At 42.1% G+C, this 21,041-nt stretch overlaps 1 protein-coding gene across 20 annotated transcripts in view; it reads left to right on the forward strand.

Annotated features, from left to right (window-relative positions):
* Positions 1 to 21,041, forward strand: part of ppfia1 (PTPRF interacting protein alpha 1) — a 47,743-nt gene that overhangs the window by 22,874 nt on the left and 3,828 nt on the right. For 2 of the 20 annotated variants that reach the window (XM_047363327.1, XM_047363325.1), the window contains exons 10-32: positions 1,134 to 1,145; positions 1,844 to 1,927; positions 2,560 to 2,691; positions 3,173 to 3,235; positions 3,383 to 3,462; positions 3,542 to 3,692; positions 3,947 to 3,952; positions 4,117 to 4,340; positions 6,577 to 6,808; positions 9,165 to 9,289; positions 9,376 to 9,548; positions 9,767 to 9,860; positions 10,198 to 10,209; positions 11,017 to 11,098; positions 12,077 to 12,277; positions 12,587 to 12,649; positions 14,772 to 14,798; positions 16,316 to 16,491; positions 17,038 to 17,135; positions 18,577 to 18,752; positions 20,397 to 20,465; positions 20,559 to 20,727; positions 20,924 to 20,988. In XM_047363327.1, coding sequence (XP_047219283.1) covers positions 1,134 to 1,145; positions 1,844 to 1,927; positions 2,560 to 2,691; positions 3,173 to 3,235; positions 3,383 to 3,462; positions 3,542 to 3,692; positions 3,947 to 3,952; positions 4,117 to 4,340; positions 6,577 to 6,808; positions 9,165 to 9,289; positions 9,376 to 9,548; positions 9,767 to 9,860; positions 10,198 to 10,209; positions 11,017 to 11,098; positions 12,077 to 12,277; positions 12,587 to 12,649; positions 14,772 to 14,798; positions 16,316 to 16,491; positions 17,038 to 17,135; positions 18,577 to 18,752; positions 20,397 to 20,465; positions 20,559 to 20,727; positions 20,924 to 20,979 — 2,505 coding nt within the window. In that variant the 3' untranslated portion in view covers positions 20,980 to 20,988. The remainder of the gene's footprint in view (positions 1 to 1,133; positions 1,146 to 1,843; positions 1,928 to 2,559; positions 2,692 to 3,172; positions 3,236 to 3,382; positions 3,463 to 3,541; positions 3,693 to 3,946; positions 3,953 to 4,116; positions 4,341 to 6,576; positions 6,809 to 9,164; positions 9,290 to 9,375; positions 9,549 to 9,766; positions 9,861 to 10,197; positions 10,210 to 11,016; positions 11,099 to 12,076; positions 12,278 to 12,586; positions 12,650 to 14,771; positions 14,799 to 16,315; positions 16,492 to 17,037; positions 17,136 to 18,576; positions 18,753 to 20,396; positions 20,466 to 20,558; positions 20,728 to 20,923; positions 20,989 to 21,041) is intronic. The other 18 variants (XM_047363334.1, XM_047363324.1, XM_047363340.1 and 15 more) reach the window with 16 other exon arrangements.

Raw genomic sequence — 21,041 nt, forward strand, 5'->3', positions numbered from 1 at the left:
TTTTATCCATTTATAGTTTGTGTCTTTGTCTTGAAGAACCTCTGGTGTTCTCAGCTCAGCCTGAAAACTCAGAACCTTATTAGTACTGGATCAGGCTCAGAGGACAGGTTTAATCAAAGCAGAAACATCATGGAAGCCAACAAAGTGCTTTTTAAATATTTACAGCGTAGCAGAACCTCTACCAGCTGTGATTTCTGTCCTTGATTTCAGCTTCTAGAAAACTTTATGATATTCAGATGAAACGAAAGCTGCTTAATGCAAAATAAAAACTCATTTCTGGTATTTTTTATGTAAAACTATTAATAACAGTCAAGCTGCAGAAAGGCCAAGAGTTTTACACAAATATTCGTGATAGTTTCTTCTTGCTAGATCACAGATTTCAGGGTTGAGTCAGATCTGAAAGAATCTTAAACCGGATCGGTACTGATGATGATTACCACGGATTCGTCATGCTAAGTCCCAGTGTTTTATCGGCAACCATCATTTCTCCTCCTAAAGTCACTTGGATTTGGGGTAAAACCCAGCAGCTGAAACATTTGTGCATTAAAACCAACTGTGAACCTTACAGATGAAAATGTTTGCCTCATTTATCCAAAGAAAATCACACGTTTATCATTAAACTGTAAGTTTCTATCCTAATGGCTCTGTTCACATTAGTTATTATTTTTCACATTTTAATTTAGAATTGGAGATTTTTCTGTCTACCAGCTCTGAATATTTGCCATCCAAACCATGTCCTCCATGCATATTTGATGAGCCAGGAGTCACTTCCTCTGTGGCTGCAGATAAAAGCACATGTATAAACCATGGCTGAGAAGGACTGCCTGGAACAGTAGACGTCTTCGTGTTGCCTTCTGTAAGAACGCTCCTTTCAGCCGGTGTAAACATCATTTTTCTCCTGGTTCATCCATAGCGTGTGATCAGCACGTCTCTCGGCTCGGTTTTATTCGTGAAACACCTCCTTCTTTAATCAATGATGATCTTCTGTTTTCTCTCCACCAGCCATGATTATCAGTGCTGATCTTACATGAACACATTGTCCTCTTTCTGTCTGTCCTGCTGTTTTGTTTTGTGGACATGCTGCTCCTGTCGTCTTCATGTCAAACCCTCGGTGTGCTCTGTGTGGCTCTAAGACTCACACCAAGGTAGACCAGTTTTTTGGACCGGGCTGAACACGGGGGCTCCTTTCAGCTGAACTTAACCAGGTTGAAGCTAAGCTCTGGTAGTGTTATCATATGAACCGTTTTATTGACCCAAACTTCATTAAACATAAAAAAAACGAGCAAACGCTCTCCTGGTTAAATACAGTTTAAAAATAAAAATCTGGTGATGTTTAATCAAAGCTCAGTTTGGGGGTCCTGGGGCTTTCATGTGCTCTGAAAACCTTTGGTTTGTGGGTTTAACACAGCAGATTCTGATGGGACCCATCATTAAAACCCACATTGCAGAATTATTGCTTTTAGCCTATTAGCTCCTTAGTAAATGCTGTCCTGTTCATGTAGCTAATGTGCTAGTACTTTATTGCAGAGAACTTTTTTGGAATATTTTGCCATCTAGACTGATGTAGGAAGCACGGCCAGCTTTGAGTCTGACTGTTCGTGGGTTAAAACTTGATTTCTTTTGGTTTCTCAGGCGTACATTATGCTTCCTTTCTGTATCCGGTGATGTCTCCATCCTTCAGAAGGACTTTTGCAAACATGGCCAGCAGAGTCCTTCTCTAGGATCGATGGTGAATGATTTGGAGATGAAGGCTCTACTCTGGGCTCATTGTCATTAAACAGACTAGAAACTGGTAAATCGCTGCACAGATAAAGGTGGAGATTTGATATTTTCTCATTTTCAGGCGGAGGAACGCCACGGCAACGTGGAGGAGCGACTGAGACAGATGGAGGCCCAGCTGGAGGAGAAGAACCAGGAACTTCTCAGGGTGAGAAAACCCTTCAGCTTTTTGTGTCATATTTTAACACAATGGAGCAATGGTTTGTTGGGTTCATGTTTTCCTTCCTGAAATGCTGCAGCAGATGATCCACCATTCAGTGTTTTTAAAGATCAGTCATTTGAGGGAACATGTCATGTAGTTCAGGTCTGTCGCTCTGCTGGCTGGGATTAAATTGTAGCTCTGAATATAAAAAGTTCTTCACTGTAAACTAAAAAGCAGTTTATAAAATACAGCATTAGTGCCGCATTTAAGACTTTCAGCTGGAATTTCGAGGCTGAATTTATAAAAAAGCTATTTTGGAAAAGTCAAAATGACCCAATTATAGGAAGAGATCAACAGTAAAGATTGATATTTTCCATTAGAAATGAACGAGAGGAAGTATGTTCCTTCCCAGCTGATAAACCAACATGTTGGATGTTGTTGCCGGAGTGAAAGTACCACCATTTTCTCCATTTCTGTCTGTCTACTGTCTCCATGGTTAGAACAAAATGTGAAAGGATCCATCATCAGACTGGAACGATACTGCTGGCCGATCTGACAGCTGCACCTCTGTGCTTTTTATGTTTTGACTGCTGTGTAGACATGACAGAAACCGGTTTGAAATGTTTTTGTTTCTGCAGGCAAGGCAGCGAGAGAAGATGAACGAGGAGCACAACAGACGCCTGTCTGAGACGGTGGATAAGCTCCTATCAGAGTCCAACGAGAGGCTGCAGCTTCACCTCAAAGAGAGGATGTCTGCTCTGGAGGACAAGGTGATCAGTACAGTTTCTATCTGCAAAGTTCTGAGGTGATCAGAGATGCAGAAAAGCTGCCAATTCTGAGTGCATGGATGTGCTACATGGTTTTGCTGGATCTTCCTTCTAATCCTGTCACAAAGATGCAGTTTATCCTCATTTCCTTAGTTTAATCTGGAAAAAATACCAAACTAATGAATACATTGTGACAGAGAAAAAGAGTTCATTGGGTGAACAAAGACTGGATAGAAAACCAGTCGACAACTTTGAAGGTCTTCAGAAAGCCTGGAGAACTTGCTGAAGACCACCATAAAAGATCAGAGGAAAGTCTGGCTTCTTAGCAAATAAAACAGTTTAAATGTTTACATCCAGTCTTAAAAAGACAAAAAAAAAAACTGATACAATCATTTCTACATCTGGGGAGCCTGTTTCTGTGTAGAGTTTAAAATGTTGATCAGCTGTTCGTACAAAGACCTGACTCATTCCTCTGACTCTTCAGAACGCACTCATAAGAGAACTGGAGCACACCAAGAAGCTGATCGAGGAATCTCACCACGAGAAGGTGAAGAAATAGTTGATTTAAAGAGGAATTCCTTCTTGTATCAGTGTTGTATATTAAATTTACCATTTTTGTTGGGTTTTAGCATTTTAGCTGTTCTAGCATGCTTCTTTCCCACATAATAATCTGTTGGAATGTCTGTTGTTACAGGAGCAACTCCTAATCCAGATTGAGACCATGAGGGCAGAGAATGAGCAGGGCAGGAGCAGGAGTAACTCCTTAATGCACGGGTAAACATCTCACCTGTTACCTTCAACTTTCAACTTTCACCTCTCTTTATTGAGTGCTGCATTCATACTTCTTCCCCAGGCGCTCTCCACTGGGCAGCACTCCTGACTTCAGGTACCCAGTCTCAGCATCCTCCATGATGGACAGCAGCTCGGAGCATTACAGCAGCGCTCTAGTTCTGAGACGGCCTCAGAAAGCGCGTGTGGCGGCGCTCCGGGACGAGCCGTCCAAGGTGAGCACTTCAGTCGTCTTTTACAGCAGCAGCAGCTAAGCATGTTAAATCTGAGCTGACCCAGTATAGTGAGTCTGACAACATTTGTTTGCTGTTTGAGCTTAAAGTAAAGATGGACATTAGGTTTGCTTCAGATTTGCTCTTTGCAGCGTGTGTAACTTATCTTTCCACTTTCCCTGTTCCTACGATGCTCCTCTTTCTGATGATTTTCCTCTTTTCTGCTTCTTTTTGTTTGCTTCATCTGTGGACTTCAGCGACATGTAAGTCAGTCTGCTTGTAACACCGTCAGCGTTTGTGTGCTCAACAATCTGTTTGACCTTTACTCTCTGTCCTGTGGTTCTCGTCTTGCTCTGCCTTCAACCTCTGCTGCCCCAAACACCATGACCTGCTGCTGTTTGTGTGCTCCCTCTGAACATGAATCCAGGTGCAGACTCTGAATGAGCAGGAGTGGGAGCGCATGCAGCAGGCTAACGTCCTGGCTAACGTGGCCCAGGCATTCGAGAGCGACATGGACGTCTCGGACCTGGAGGAGGACAGGGAGACTATTTTCAGCTCGGTGGACCTGCTGTCCCCTGCTGGTCAGGCCGATGCACAGACGCTCGCCTTAATGCTGCAGGAGCAGCTGGATGCCATCAACAATGAAATCAGGTCATTATTCTGAAGTTTTTATTCATTTAATCATCAGGTCCTCACTTCTTTAGCAGTAGTTCTGCAAACTCTCTGAAGGTTCTTCAGAACATTTTTCTTTGACCATTGATTTCTGGACCAGAATTCCACCTGAAGAACATCCCTGTTTGTTTCCTGGAAATCATTTTCAGTGTTTTTAAAATCCTGTTTACTATTTTCAAAGATTCGTGTTGGTTTGTGTTTTCTTTGTAATTTGATTATTGCAGCACAATATTTAAATATCTTTATTTGGTACATTTCGTTTAAAAATGCAAAATTCAAGATTAACTTAAAATGTGGCTTATATATGTAGGGTGTTGTCACTAAAGTGGGTCAGTGCTTAAACCAGTGCTGGTCCCAGAGCTGGTTCTGTTGAGACACCTCCAAGAACCAGTTTGGTTTTCCAGAGTCAGCTCAGATCCACATCAGTCCATCACTGGATCTGTTCTGGTAAATGTTTGATCGTCTCTGTTGTGTTCTGAGTTTCTAAGGTTTATCTCCACAGAACCCCCTGCAAACGCAGATATATATTATATTATATTATATTATATTATATTATATTATATTATATTATATTATATTATATTATATTATATTATATTATATTATATTATGACAATGGAAAAGTGATCATTCCCAACTTTTTTTCTCCCGCTAAACCAGCAAACGTCCATATTTTTATTGGGATTTTATGTAACAGAAGAACCCTGGGGGCCTCATGTACTAAAGAGTGTTCAGCTTCATATTTAAAGTTTGTGGTAGGGAGAAATTCTGAAACGTGCGGCGCACAAAAAAATCCAGATGTACAAAACTGTGCGTAGACACGTCACCGCACACGTAGCCTTCATACATCCCAACTTGTGGGGGATTTGACTTAGCTGCATGTGGCGCTAGGACCGCCCAGTCCCCGCCTCTTAATACATATGCAAAGTAGTATGAATAACCATAAGGCACCCATCACGTGTCCATGGCAACGGTGTCAAAGAACCGGTTCCTTTCAGTGGAAAAACATGAGACTGTGTCTGCACATCATGAGGGATGTTTGTAGTCAGTTACAGCAAACCGAGAACAACTTGAATGACATCAATGACCCAAACCTGATTGAAAATAAAACGTTTGTCGGCTCGAACCCGTTTAGTTTTACAATATGTGCATCTAAACCCAACAGCGCCATCTAAATGCTTCACGAAGCTCAATCTTAGCTCAGTGCTGATCATTATAATGATGTGAATATGACTCCTATATTTCTATTAGGAAGATTGTTACCACACACACTATGTGAAGATCTTTAAATCTTCAAAACCATTCATGACATCTCATAAAAAAATAGAAAATGACCTAGAAGCCGCCATCGCACACAGAGCCTGATTGAGGTTTGTTCCCAACATTTGTAATTATTATAGTATAAAGGAATCAGGAGTTGAGGAGGAATTAATCTGCTGATCCGACACAGTTTTCACTTTAAATGAGAATGATTCTCATCCATTTTCTGCTCCTCGGCGCTCAGACTGATGAGCATTTCCATCTACAGGTCACAGAAACAGAGGAAGTTTCACAGTTTCCATCCGACTGAGGTTGTTTCCATCATTTTCTCAGGTGTGTTAAATTATTGAGGCTGAATGTGATTCAGTTTCATCGCTCTGGTTTAAACCATAAAAGCTCAAAGTCATGAAGAAACATCAGGTTTGATGCTCCATGGATTAAATAAACTGAATGGAGTCATATTTCAGTGGATTTAGGGAAGTTTTAGTTCTCTGTAGTTTATTATTGTCGATTTTCTGTGGATTTCCACACACTTTTACGTGTTCGTGTTAGTGCATGCCGGGTTGTTCGTAAAAGATTGTGCCGCAAGGTTTTTGTGCGCAAGTACGCTTCGTACATGAGGCCCCTGCTGAAGTAGAACAATAAAAGCAAGTTTTCACAACTGCAGACCTAGCAAGATGTGGCTACCCACCTAAACTGACAGGCCATCTAAGGAGAGCATGATTCACAGACGCAGCCAGGAGGCCCATGGTAACTCTGGAGGAGCTGCAGAGATTCACAGCTCTGGTGGGACAATATGTCCACAGGAAACCCACTCCACAAATCTGGCTTTTAAGAAAAAATGGCAAGAAGAACAGCTTTGCTGAAAGAAGGCCAGGAATCAGAAAGAACTGGTGTTACACCATCATAGCAATGGACCTGGAATAATAATTCCATATCTCCTTTAACCTGCCAGGATGATCCAAGAAGAGAAGGAGAGCACGGCCATCCGAGCAGAAGAGATCGAGTGCAGAGTGGGCAGCAGCGACGGCCTGGGAGGACGTTTCCGCTCGCTGAGCTCCATACCACCGTCCCTGTGTGCGGGCTCGTCGTTGGGTGGATCGCCGCCCAATTCGGGCCAGTCCACCCCCAGACGTGTTCCCCGCAGCCCCAACAGGGAAATGGATCGGATGGGGGTCATGACCTTGGTAATGTGCCCTCCTGTCTTTCCCATCAGACTTAAACTAGTTCAACATTATGAACGTATTTCAGATTTATTTTTGATTTTTTTAATATCATTTTAGTTTCATATTTTGTTTCTGCAAAGATTTAGGAGAATAATAAAATTTTCCATGGATTATTCCGTTCATCAGTGTGACAGAGAGCTAATAACTCACATGTCAGTTAATAACCATTTGTATGTGCAACTGCCCCCTGCCTGTAGCAGTATTGCTATGACCCTTACATCATCCAGAGCTCCCTGTCCCAGCAGACCGTAACTTACCTGCCGTATGGTGCTGCGGGCTTCAGCCCCCCCCCACAGGCCTGTAGCTATGCACCATACTTCCAGGTACCTGCAGATTATCTCCCCACAGCTTCCTTCGTTCCCTCTGGGTGGGTGCAGTTTGTCACTCCCTGTTCTTTCTGAACCTTCTTCCAGCCACAGAGGCACACTGGAAAAAGTGTTCAAATTCTTCTCTTTTATAGATTGTTGATGCTGCAAAAGAGAAAGTTTCACCTTGGAAAAATGGTTTCATTAGATTTGAGTTGTGTGAAAGTAAAATGATGCCAAGAAGAACCTGGAATTACCAGAAACTGTTCTGTACCTGGGTTAGCACTCTTCCAGCCCTGCAGGCGTACTCCAGTGTTTCAGATCGAAACACTGAGCTGGACGGGGAGGTTCTGCAGAACCGTTGTCACCCCATTCAGAACCTGTGATTTAGAGATGGTTTTTCTTTGATGGAGACATGCGCTGGACGTGTCTTTGGGTGGAAAAACCGTTCCAAACTCATCAGAGGAATAACGTAGTGTGTTATTAATCTGATTTAGAGCTTCTGTTCTGTTGAAGATATGAGCATCAAATTCTTTGGGTCATTTTTGTTCGCCTGATAATGTGAAGAAAACACGTCTGCTTTAATAAACACGACTTTAAAATTAGCAGCTTCAGGAAATTCGGCTCTAGTTGTTGACCCCCAGAAGGCTGGAAGAAAGGGACCATTTTTGCTCATTAAGTGAATTTTTCCTCTTCCTGTTTCCCTTTTCTAGCTCAGTAATCTGTTGCTCAGCCCCGCCTCTCTGTGAGCTGAGCGAAGGAAATGAGTGATTAGGTATTTTTCTCCGGGGGGCACAGAAATGTGGCACGCTTGTGGTTTATTTGCTCGTCTGATGTCAGGTTTGTGAGGAATGTAGGAGAGAAAAATTCTCCCATGTTTTTTTCTTCATTGTGAGTGGAAAACATTACTGCCGCAGTGACGGGTCGTAAATTTAGGTGCTATTCTTTGCTTAGCCAAATAACTCATCATGCTTTTTGACTTACTGTGTGACAGCTAACTCTGTCATATTATTGTCCCCGGTGTTTTTAGATTGAATAACAACTAAATGAAGTAGGCTGCACCCATCCCATCACCCTCATCCTCCAGCATGGTTTTCTAGTGTCCTCTGACTGTGTGCGGTGCTGCTTCTGCAGAGTTTTTCCTTGTTACATAACAGTAAAACACAGTTTCTGGTTTTGTCTTGTTGTGTGTTAAACAGTGATCAGAGGTAGAAAATACTGTGTGATTGTGTATTGGCGCATGGCTTGGGTCCGGCTCTGATCTGCAACTTACTAACTGCTCTTCTTCTCTCTTTTTCTCTGCCATGCTTCAGCCTAGCGACCTGCGCAAGCATCGCAGGAAGGTAAAATAGCAAGCTGCTTGACAGGGCTGTGTGTCAGTCTGAATCCCCCCCCCCCACACACACACACACACACACACACACTCCCTGAACACACGTTCATCTCATGTCTTTATATCCCGTTCTGTCTCAGGTCTCGAAGGTCTCACCAGAAAGTCGTAGTATGGTTTTAGTTTTCCTCCACTCACACAATTTGAGTTGATTGTTTCAGAGCTGCAGCTTCACATGTTTCAACAGGAGCTCAATTTTAAACGGTTTAAATTAACTCCACATTGAATGAAGCACTTTTACTTGTTTAAATTAAAGCAGGAAATAAAGAACACTCCTCATTCTGATTTTTATCTCTCCCGTTAAATAAATGATTATTTAATAAATCTCCTTTTTTAAAGTATTTATTAAAAATTGAGATTTACATTCAGGGGAGGATTTTTATAAATATTAGAGAAAATGAACAAAACAAATTGTTTCACTGCAGATGGTTTGAAGCTAAGATCTTTTAGGATGTTTCTCCATTCATTCACTGTCTTCCACTTTTGGTTCAGGAATTGAAGTCAGACATTCATCTCCTTAGCAACACCGTCCAGTGGGTTTGGGCTTATGACTTGTTCTGGCATTTTGTGCTGATAAAACAGAACCTTCAGCATTCATTGCTCTGTTCTTTGTGTCATGCAGTCTGCTCAGGACGACAAGACCACCATCAGATGTGAGACGTCCCCCCCCACCACTCCGCGCTCCATGCGCCTAAACAGGGAAGTAGGACATGCTTCCAGCCAGGAGGACATCAGAGACATACGAGGGTAGAGATTCTCGCCTGATTTACCTCTTTAGTTTGTCCTGGTTTCTACTGTATGGGAGGTCCATCTGATCACTGTTGGTTGTGTAGTTTGGGAAGCCTGCAGGACGGCCAAGGTAGCAACCCCAGCAGCAGCAACAGCAGCCAGGACTCCCTCAACAAAGCAGCCAAGAAGAAGAGCATCAAGTCTTCAATTGGACGCCTCTTCGGCAAGAAGGAGAAGGGCCGGCCCAGCATTCCTGGGAAGGACTCCCCCAGCCAAGGTCAGACATTACACTCCCAAGATTTTATTAGATCATATGGTCATGGGTCAACAGAAGACAGATTACAGGGCATAGAGTGAAGCGTATGATGGTGTGAAGGTGGTGCTCTGAGGCAGTGGTGAGGTAGGAGTGTCAGAACGGTGCAGGGTTGATGATGGGATGTCATGGGTATTTTCCCTTTCTGACCTTGCTGTGGATGCTGTATTTTGTTGTTTTAGCTGGAACTCCTGATGCAGAGAGCTCTCCAAAGGACGGTCTGGGAGTGGGCACATTAGGAGGTCCTTCTGAGAAGAACAGGAAGCTGCAGAAGAAGTGAGTTTGGTCCTGCATGTCCAACCGTTCTGCTGCGCAGGACACCGCTAATGCAGAACATTGTTAATACTGGCTCTATTTTAAGGTGGTTGTGTTCAGTTTAATGCTTCTTCACGCTCAGTACCACCACCACCACCACCACCACCCGACTCCATCACAGACAGCACCTAGATTAATTCACTGTTTTTCTTTGTTGTGGGTTTGGAGCAGGCACATCACAGCCACCATACATGTTGTTGCTTCCATGAATTGGCACCAGTTCATTGTTTTCTGTTTTTGTTTTGTTTGCCCACCCTCCTCTTCTTTTTCCACCATCCTCCTCTCATTCCATGTGTAGCCCAAAGACTGGGTAAGTTGTTTCATGTTGCTTTGTCTTGCCTCGTCTTCCTCCCATTCTTGGCTTCACATTTACCCAACCAGTAACTCTTCAGGACCCCACACAGCTGTCCCTCTGAATGCCTGATGGTTTTCCATGCTGCATTTTACCCTGCCTTCCTCACAGGAGCTTAACTAACAGGAATGTGTGTGCTGGATGTTACTGAGAGAAGACGTTTCCTCTCAGAGCAGGAATTTCTGCACAGAAATTGATGGAAGAATCGTTTAAATATTGAATGTTTGTGTGATCTTGTTTTAATGTTAGATTTTTTTGATAGTGTGAAGATGCAGCCCCATCTAGTGTTTAAACATAAATGTACCATGTGTTTTGAATTCAGTAGAAGTAGTTCAGTCCTTTCTATTAACAGTTATTACTGACTCAGGATGTGCATAAAGAGAATCTGATCATATTTAAATGGCAAACTCTTCCTGCTCTGCATGTTGTGTCCCTGCAGACGTCTGAGATGGACCCAGGCTGAGGTTCTGTTCTTTGGTTATGATCTCTAGTCAGCTACCTCAGCTATTAGTGCTAATGTTAAAACGTAAAAGGCTGCAGAGGGTTAGGGTTAAAGCTTTCCAGAATGTTTGACTCTTCCCGGGTTTCCCTTTCTGTTCTCTCTCAAACTCCTGCTGTTGATCCTAAGGGTGCATGTCACTTCAGGTTTTTGGGATTTGTGCGTTTAAACAGTGGAGATGACTGCATGTTGGAAGTTTTAGAAGCTCTATGTTTGTCTAGATGATTTGAAATGTGCTGTTAACGTGTTTTTTTTTTGTGTCCCAGGCATGAGTTGCTGGAAGAGGCTCGCAGGCAGGGCCTGCCGTTCGCTCAGTGGGACGGACCAACTGTGGTGGCTTGGTTGGAGGTAGGAACGTTGGGGACATTAATGCCCTGAAATGCTTCCTGTTGGTAAAGTTTCAGAGCAAACTTCGGCACCCAGTGGGACAAAGTTGGCAGAGAATTTCCAAACTCAGAATGTGTTTAAAAAAAAAACTACCTTTATATAGGTAAAAATAAACTTGTGAAGCTCCAGGGAGAGTTTTAGGTAGGCTGAAATGATCAGTTGTATTCCGTTAACCTTATCTAAAGGCTGTGTCCATGGAGTACAGGATAAAAATTAGGACCCTTTCATCTGAAACGATATATCTTGCTTGTATGTTTATGGAGTAGATATGCTCGAAGCCTCGCCTGGATCACATCTGAAGAAAACTACGTTTAAATGAGTGGAAGAATAATAAATAAAAAAAAATGTTTCTAAAAAGAAATCTCAAGGTTTGTGGACAGTTAACAAAAATAGACCCAGAGTTGTTTTTCTGTTTTCTACATAAACATCTGAAAAATAGAACAAACTGTGAAATGGACCGCTGCAGTTCATAAAGGGAACAGAATCAGATCATTTTTCTGGTGATAGAATTAGTAGTTTTCTGCTGCTGTGTTTCATGAACGAATGAAATGTGTGTGTTGTTCATTGAGGACGAGAGTCTATATTCAATCATGATGCCAACCCTGATTGGCCCACATCAGTGTTTTTAATTCTGGGAATGAAACTTGGACAGACATCAACCCAACTTTTAAAAAGTGAACTCCAAACATTATTAACAGCCTCCTAACTGAGACCGGCAGAAACTCCAGGTTGAATGTCCAGACTTTGAAATTGGTGTTCCTGGGTAGAATCAGGATCCATGTTCTCATCAGCAAACCTGCTGACCATATTTTAATCTCTGAGGTTCACTGGTCCTAATTTAAACCTATAGAAAACACATTAACCCAGTTTGATCTGTGCCGCATTTTTTGCCCAGTTTGTCTGACCTGCACCGTCTTTTTACTGCCCTCTTGTGGCCAGTTGTGGGTGGGCATGCCTGCCTGGTACGTGGCTGCTTGCCGAGCCAACGTGAAGAGCGGAGCCATCATGTCGGCGCTGTCCGACACAGAAATCCAAAGAGAGATTGGTATCAGCAACCCCCTGCATCGTCTCAAACTCCGACTGGCCATCCAGGAAATCATGTCCCTCACCAGCCCTTCTGCCCCGCCCACCTCCAGAACGGTACCACTTTATCATCTTTTTACACACACACACACACACACACACACAGCTGTAGGACGCTTCAACACAGATCTTCCAGGACACTTTATCCCCGTGGTGCTCCCTTCACACACTCCTGGCATTATTTAAAGCATGTTTTTAATGCATCTACACTTTAACACATACTAATGAGTCACTTATGTCTTTTTCTAACAATTAATAAACAAATTCTTCCTGGTTTGTTTTGTTTTTCTCCTTCCTGCCTTGTTTTTGTCCTCCATCACTGTTTCAATTCTGCACACTTCTGATTGGGGGGTGTCACATGATCAGTCTACAGGAAACGTTTGGGTCACACATGAAGAGATGGAAAGTTTGGCAGCCACACCTCCTACGGTTAGTCCCCCCGGAATATCTGGGCGCTCGTGCTTCACCCGTTGGTGTTGACGTCTTGTTTCAAGCTGCCCAGCGACAGTTTGGCTGCAGATTTTCAGGAGGCAGCTTGAAGCGAGGCTTCACTCGATTCTTTCTATCCAGCTTTGTTGTGTTTACTTCTGTCCTGTCAGTTTGGGTTTCTCTACCTTTTCTAGTTGCTGTTTAGTTTGTTGTGTGTGTTCGTGTCTTCATTTGATTTTTTTTCTTCTATATTTACATAATTATTTTAGTTCTAGCATAAATGTCAGTGAAACTAGACGGTTTTTATGGTGATAGATGCTTTCTTCTTCATCTTGAGGAAACCTTTCCTTCTAAGTTCTCTGGTTGATCCTGGTGGAGGTTCTGCATATAAAGGCCCTTTCAGACATGTCATGTTTCTCATGAACCTCTGACTGTATCTAAAGGACCTTTCTGGATAATTGAACAAGGGATAAACAGATGAGGGTTTGAGCTGAGACTTCCAGGCTCTGATTATAAATCTGTGTTTTAGGGGTGTAACGATGTATGGAAAATACATTTCAGGATGTTTCTCAGTTTTAAAGTCACAGTATGCTGTATTCGATTAAAGCAAGTGTTACAAGCCAAACATGACGACCACAGTAACAAATTCCTCGCAGAAGTGATGGACAGGTTTACTTTTGTCACCACAAATTCTCAAAAAGGTTTGCAGAAAATGTGGGTGGAAAGAAACCGTTAGATTATTCCTTCTCCTGGATGGTCGTGTAGCCTCAGAGCTGCTGCTGGACTCTCTCTCATTATCAGTTATCTGCACAAAGCTCTGTATTAAAGCAACTCTGTTTACATGCTGAAACTTTAGGTTACTTGTATAACCCCGGTATTCTGAGTAGCATGAATGAGCGTCTCACAGTGGAAACACCCTAGATGTGACCTCACCAGAAGGTTTCGTTACAGCCCGCCAGCTCTGATTGGCTGGGGACAAGTCTGTCAGCCCTCTAGATGAATGGACATGCAGGCCTCCTGGAGGCTGCTGTCCCTTAGAGCTGGAATCTAACGTAGTCACACCTGCTATCCAGCATTTTGGTTCTGCCTGTGTATGTGCGCAGGGCTCGTACTAGACAGAGTCCATGTAGACGCTTTCCTGCAGAGAATTTGGTAAATGCGGGATTCACTGGAAAACATGAAGATTACCCACACCCTTAGCCAAGGTCAGAGCCAACAGAAGTGTTGTCTTCAGCGTAACGAATCTCAAATTCACCAAAGGTTCAACAGGGACAGCCATCAGGGCATCCAGAACCAATGGAAGGTCCAACATGGTAAGCTTAGATCACTGCTAAATATGCCTTAATGGTGGAGAAGACTTTACCCTCATCCACCTGGTTCTGTAAGAGGGTCAGAACTGGAGCTACGGAGCACTGAATGGGAACACCAATTTCTAAAAGTGGCCCATTTTGCAGTCAGAATGATCTCCCAGTTCAGGGCCTAACCCTAACCCTAACCCTTACCCTATATGTGGGTAGGGGGTGGGACAGACCCTCTTGCCACTTGGCACTGAGAGAGTTGCCTCCAGCCAATCAGGGACCATGAAGGAGTAATCCAGATTCAGTTACAAAGAATAATAGCGTGATCAGTAATCAGTTACACCTTCAGGATAGAAGCCATGTTGTTTAGCACTAAGCAGGTTCTTCCCTTCATACGTTCATTTCATAAACTGAGACTGAACCCCAGACAGACATGTCTGAATGAATCACGGGGAACATTAATGTGACTGCGTACCGTCTCTTTAACAAACTCGTGTGTCATGTCTGAAAGGGCTTTTTGCCAAGATCTGAGATTATTGTTTGGCAACCATTTAAAAACATGATTTACACCTAAACTGCTTAAATATTTCAAATCAAATTAAAGCAAAATAAGTTTTGAATCAAGTCAAGCAATCCATTCCACATAGCCGTTGTTGTCTCTGTTCTCTGTTTGCTGCTGTAGGACTAACTTTTTCATTTATTTTTGACCAGTATGCATTTAACATTTTTTCACGTGAAGCTGCTCTAACCCTGCACTGCCGCCTCACTAACCCCACGCCTTTCTGTTCTTCTCACTATGCTCACTCTAACCACGCTAAAACCAGGAGGATGACGAGGGCAGCTGGGCCCAGGTTTGCACATATTCCCCATAAACCCTGTTTTTATTCTGATGATCCTCTTCTGCCACTGTTTAAATCTGGTTCTGCTTTATCAGCTCACGTTCAGACTGAGCTGCAGCTTCAGCCACACATCGGCCTATTTATGCAGCACCATCAGCTTTTTCCTCTATTCTGTGTAGTATTTACTTTAAAGCCAAAAGAAAGATGTCTGTTAAATCAGAAATAATAAACCAACTGAATAAATACTGTGAAGGATGAAATGAGTAAATACAGTCTGGTATATAATGTGCAGTACTTACAAACACACCCTGATCTGACCTGTTCTGGTAACTTTGCATCTTCCAGAGATAAAACTGAGACATTATTGATCTCCTTCACTTTTATAGCTGATGCTATAAAATATCTGCATTAACGTCACTAATGGTTGTTAGTTATTTTTTTTAAATATCAGTAAGTATCAGTAATAAGTAAAACTGGGCCGATATTAACAACCGATGTTCATTTCCATCCGGTTGCCATGTAGCACAGGATTGTGGGTAGTTGAACTGAAGCAGAGAAGCAATGTCAGCGATGTGGTCGTTTCTTCACTAGTGTTGAAAGGGTAGAGAAACATATATCATTTATATATATCGGTAAATATTGGTTGTTGGCCAAAACAGCAATATTAATGTTAAATATCGATATTATAATCTGTTAGTTATTCAGAAAGTTTGTGTATGACTTAATGCTGCTGCTTTAACTTTATTACTGCCATTATTAATGTAAAATATATATTACATACATTATTTTATGTACTATAAAGTACACAGATACATTAAATCTCAGTGAGAAATCTCATTTTTTTTAAAGTTACAACATTATATCGATTCATAAAAGCTACATACAGAACAGTACAAGTGTATATAATAATAGTAAATAATATTAACAATTCCCTTATTGTTAGAAATCAATCCAAAAGGGCCACAGAGATGATCAGAAAGTTAGGAAAGGTCCGTTTTAAACTGAATTAAGATTACAGATTTATTTCAACCGCATCTGAATGTAAATTTACAAGTTTTTATACAATAACGCATAAAAACACATAATAAGTTCATTTTCTCTAGATTACTTATTTCAATGTATTTTGTGGTTCAGACTATCCACTCCTCACTGGGTTCTGGTTCTGGTTGCTGAACTACAGAACCGAGGTTACAGGGCAGATATTATTTTATTCTCAGGGTTCTCTGCGCAGTTTTAAAAAAGATGATTCAACAGCTTGATAAAAAGAATGAAATCATAAAACATTTCATTTGGTCCTTTCAACAACAGAACCGGTTTCTCCTATTTTGATATAAAAAAAACAGCAAAAGCTTTCATTTGAAACAGTTTTTTATCTTTTTATCTATCTTTTAAGTTAAAGTTTTCAGCTCTGCTGTATTTCAGTTTATTTTGCTGTAAAAGGAACCAGAATCTTGATGGAATATTTTATCTACAATGAACACCTGAACACCCTGAGGACCAACTGAACCCGGTTTCTTTTCCACTTGCAGACGTTGGCGTATGGAGACATGAACCACGAGTGGATCGGTAACGAGTGGCTGCCCAGCCTGGGTCTGCCTCAGTACCGCTCGTACTTCATGGAGTCTCTGGTGGACGCCCGAATGCTCGACCACCTGACCAAGAAGGACCTGAGAGGACAGCTGAAGATGGTGGACAGCTTCCACAGGTAGAGCTCAAGACATCCAGAGTATCTGCCCAGATCAAGTCTCAGTCTGATGCTGTTTTCTGTCTCAAGCCTCACGCCCCAGGTCCAACTTCACGGTTCTGTCTCCCTGCTGAAAGCCTGACCACTGTGGAACCAGCAGCTATAAATTCATAATAAACTCATAGCAATAAGCCTTTAAATGTTGCCTAGAAAAGGACTGAGATCTCTAGGAAACGTAAGTCTGGAATTGAAACGTGAAGGAACCTAAAAACCCAGTCCTAATAAAATAGTAAAGAGACATTTAAACTAGAATAACCTGCATTATTTTCAATCATTAAATTAACATCTTATGCCGTCATAAAACAATATCAGATACTTTCTGTTGAGCCGTCACCTGGTTCCTGTCTATTCTTTCTCCTTTTGATGAGTGAAATTACTGGCAGTTTTTACAGTTCTTGCTTCCATAGAGTCCAGTTCATAGTCAATTCAAGGTCCTCATAACATATAGGAAGACCAGATTATGTGTGTAAATGTGAAATAACAGGCAGGTTTGTGTTTGTGTAACAGGAACAGCTTTCAGTGTGGTGTGATGTGTCTGAGGAGGCTGAATTACGACAGGAAGGAGCTGGAGAAGAGGAGAGAGGAGTCCCAGCTGCAGCTCACAGGTAACAAACCCACGTTTACATGTTTGGAGCTGGAAAACGTCAGAGCAGCACCTCCTGCTGGTGGTCCTTCAACACTGCAGCCCCTCAGGCTTTATTGACAATATCTCAGCTCAAACAAATAAAGCGACAGTTTTTCTTTGCAGTTTAGCAAACATTAAAAACAAGTTTCAGTTCCATTTTCCTTTCAGTTGCAAAGGTGAACATTTCTGCCATGTTATCTGTGCTGAGCACCATCATCGTTGCAGCTCAAAGAGGATCATTAAAGTTAGAAGAAGTCCAAGGTTCCTCAGCAGATTCCAATTTCTCCTTAAGAACTATAGGAAGATACAAGAACAACATTTAAAATAGTATTTGATCCTCTGTGTTGTGAGTGGTTATTATGTTGTTAGGCCCAGTATAGGGGTATGTACAAAAAAATTACCTGAACCGTTCCCACATCACAAATCCAGAAAGAACCTGCTTTCAAATAAGTGTGAGCTAAACTCTCTACACCAACAAAATCAAGAGGCAGCTCTTCATATCAGACTCTGTTCCGCCTTCCTGGTACGTGGTAAAAGTCATGCTCTCTCTCACTGTCTCGCAGCCTGACTGACCAGCAGACATGCCTTGATAGGTCACAGAAATGACCTTTTCCTTTTAAAGAACTTCATTTTTAAACGCCTCACTCATACCGATAATAGCCATCTTTAGATCCTCTTCACTCAGTAACAACTTGTCAGCACATAAAGGTCAGGTTGAGTTTCTGACCAGCAGATCAGCTTGAAAAACAGCTCAGTTTGGTCCACAGCCAGATTATTGGTGCATCTTTACTATTAGTCATAAAAATACTGTAAATATAAAAAGAAATTATTGCTGTTGGCTTGAGTTATCCTTTTTCTTGTGTGTGTTTAACTTTTGAACATTGGAGAAAACAAGAGTTTGAAGTTCATGGAGAAGTAATAGGAAACCATTTGGTGGTCTAAAGAAAGCTGCAGCTTTTCCTCCAGATGTTTTCTGCTTATTAAACAATGTTCCACCACAGAAAAGGTCCAGTTTCTGCAAATAATGACTCAGCAGGAATAAAAGGCTCTGTAAGCCTTTAATGCATAGAAGAATAAATGGTAAACGGCCTGCACTTGTACAGCGCTTTATCAAGTCCCCAGAGACCCCAAAGCGCTTCACACTACAATCAGTCATTCACCCATTCACACACTGACATAAAGAACCACAACAAGCTACATTTTAATTCATCTTGAACAGCAAAGCCTCTGCAGGTTCATTCATTCCCAGAGTCTGTGAGACATACATGTAATCATGTGTCCACAGCAGACCCTCATGTGAAGCTCATACGTTACACCAGTAGTGCTCCTACCACAGTGTGAGAACCCTTCATTTCCTTGAGTACCAAAGCAAGGTTTCTCCATCTTTTGATTATGACGTTGTTTTCGTCGTGTCTCTTCAGACCTGCTGGTGTGGACGAACGAGCGTGTGATCACCTGGGTTCAGGCCATCGGCCTCAAAGAGTACAGCAGCAACCTTTACGAGAGCGGTGTTCACGGAGCGCTGCTGGCCCTGGATGAAAGCTTCGATCACAACTCGCTGGCTCTGCTGCTGCAGATCCCCACACAAAACACACAGGTACACACACACAGTGTAAAAACGTAGATGGTCTAGGAAATGCCCCCTAAATACCCCGAACTGGGAGGGGCTTCCTCAGGAGAGGGGTGTGGCATCTGAAGGCTCTGCCTCATGATGCACTCTCAGATAATCGGAGAACATCAAGTAAACTGAGAGTAATTGTCGCAGTGAGAATAAACGATTTTGGATGAAATAAAACAAAGAGAAAGTCTGAACTAGGATTAAATATTCAGTTAAAAGTTTGATTAGGAAAAGACCAATAAATAAATGTAAAACCTCAGATTAGGAGCCGCCTGTTTGTGTAACCTTGTTTAGACCTTAATTCCCCTGGAGAGGAAGTCCCAAATCAGGAGCTTCTCAAAGTAAATAAGAAGAAGAAAACAAGTAAACAAACTCTGAAGGAATGCAGAGTCCAGAAGATCTGAGCATCTGTTTCTTCCTTTAAAAGCTGGTTTGATTTTCTGCTACACAGAATGTTGCACCTATGATTACAGATGATCAGTTAACTTTGTAGAAATCCATTGACATACCAGAGCTCCTTTACCTCAGCAATACTGTTTACCTCTGAGGTCTCCTGCAGAGCTGCTCGTCCCTGACCGATAAAACGCAAACTTTAAACGAAGAGTTCTTTGTCTACATGGAAATGTTGTCGTGGACCAGCATCGTCAGTCCCTTTTAAACACCTTGAAAAAGAATAAAGTTTCATTTTCCCACATTTGTTACGTTCCAAATAAAAACCCTCATTTATTGGATTGGGATTTAATTTGAAAGTAGTGCAGAGATGACATGGAAGCAAACTGACACAAGGTTTTCCAAAATAAGCCAGTAAAGTGTGAAATGCAAACGTACCCTTACCCCACTGAGTCAGAACTCTGTAGAACCAGCTTTGGCTGCAGGTCTTTGGGGGTTCTGTCTCCACCAGCGTTAAACATCTCAAACACCATCTAGTCTGATGTTCTCTTTTCCCTTTTCAAATCCCGACTCATCTGGTCAAACATTTTTACCCTGATCAGGCACCATGGTCCTTATATCGTCTTCGGATTCCTTTTTATTCTTATTTTTGTTGTTTATTTTGTTTTGCTTTTATTGGTTTTTACTTTGTAAGGTGACCTTGAGTTCTCTGAAAGCCGCCTTAAATAAAATGTATTATTATTATTATAAAAAAGAAATTAAGCCTTTTGTGCTTCGTGAACCAAGTTGGGTTTTCAGTTTATCATTAAAGGTGCAGCTGCCTGTTTTTAGAGGTACTGATTAAAACTCCTCGTACACAGCTCCTGATACTTGGTGGACAGCTGCTGCTCAGCTGATAAAACAGGTTATGATGTCAGTGAATCCTCTGCTGATTTTCTCCATGAATATTTATGTTTGGAAAACAAAAGACACTTTTTCCAGTGTTGTTCGCTGCAGGGAAACCCTCATTTGTTTAGTTAGTCTGTGGTTTGGCCTGCTGTTTGTAGTTTACATATTTAAAGCTAAAAATGTCTGCCGATGGATATTGTGTAGGAACCCTGCAAATACCACAAACCCCGGACTGAAATTGTACCTGAATCAAGAGTTCCTCAAGATTTTATGTGCATAAAAGACAAACGATTGCAAAGCAGAGCAATGCATTCAGGTGCATAAAGATGTCTTCTTTATTTGCAGGCCAGAGCCGCTCTAGAGCGAGAATACACCAGTCTGATGGCCATCGGTGCAGACAGGAAACTAGAGGAGGTGAGAAACGGCAGCAACACAAACTGAATGAGAACATGTTTGTAAGATCCACTTCACATCTCAGGCCGAAACCTTCCACCGTCTTTCCTCCAGGATGATGATAAGAACTTTCGTCGTGCACCTTCATGGAGAAAGAAGTTCAGGCCCAAAGACATGAGGGGGATGTCGTTGGGTGCATCAGATACCCTGCCTGCCAACTTCAGAGTGACGAGCAGCAGCGTGGCCTCGCCCTCCATGCAGCCAAAGAGAAACCAGATGGATGGTAAGCAGCAGAGGCCATACTTCTTCCTGCATGAATAGAAAATACTCTGTCTCTATTTCTTTCCTACTTGAGTAAAATTTGTCTGAAGAACCTTTCAGCTCAGACTACTTGTGTGAACTTAATGCTTGAATAGCTTTGCTGATGCTCTGACTAACGGCATGTCTTTGCATGCGATTTTACCAACATGGAAACACAGGAGGTCAGTCTATACAGAGGCTGGACACTGCCACAGTCAGGACCTACTCTTGTTAACACACAACGGTAAGGTCACACACAGCAACTGTGATTAAAGATTCAGATAGAAAAAGCATAGG

This window comes from Girardinichthys multiradiatus, chromosome 4 (assembly GCF_021462225.1).
Source record: "Girardinichthys multiradiatus isolate DD_20200921_A chromosome 4, DD_fGirMul_XY1, whole genome shotgun sequence".
Taxonomy (NCBI): domain Eukaryota; kingdom Metazoa; phylum Chordata; class Actinopteri; order Cyprinodontiformes; family Goodeidae; genus Girardinichthys; species Girardinichthys multiradiatus.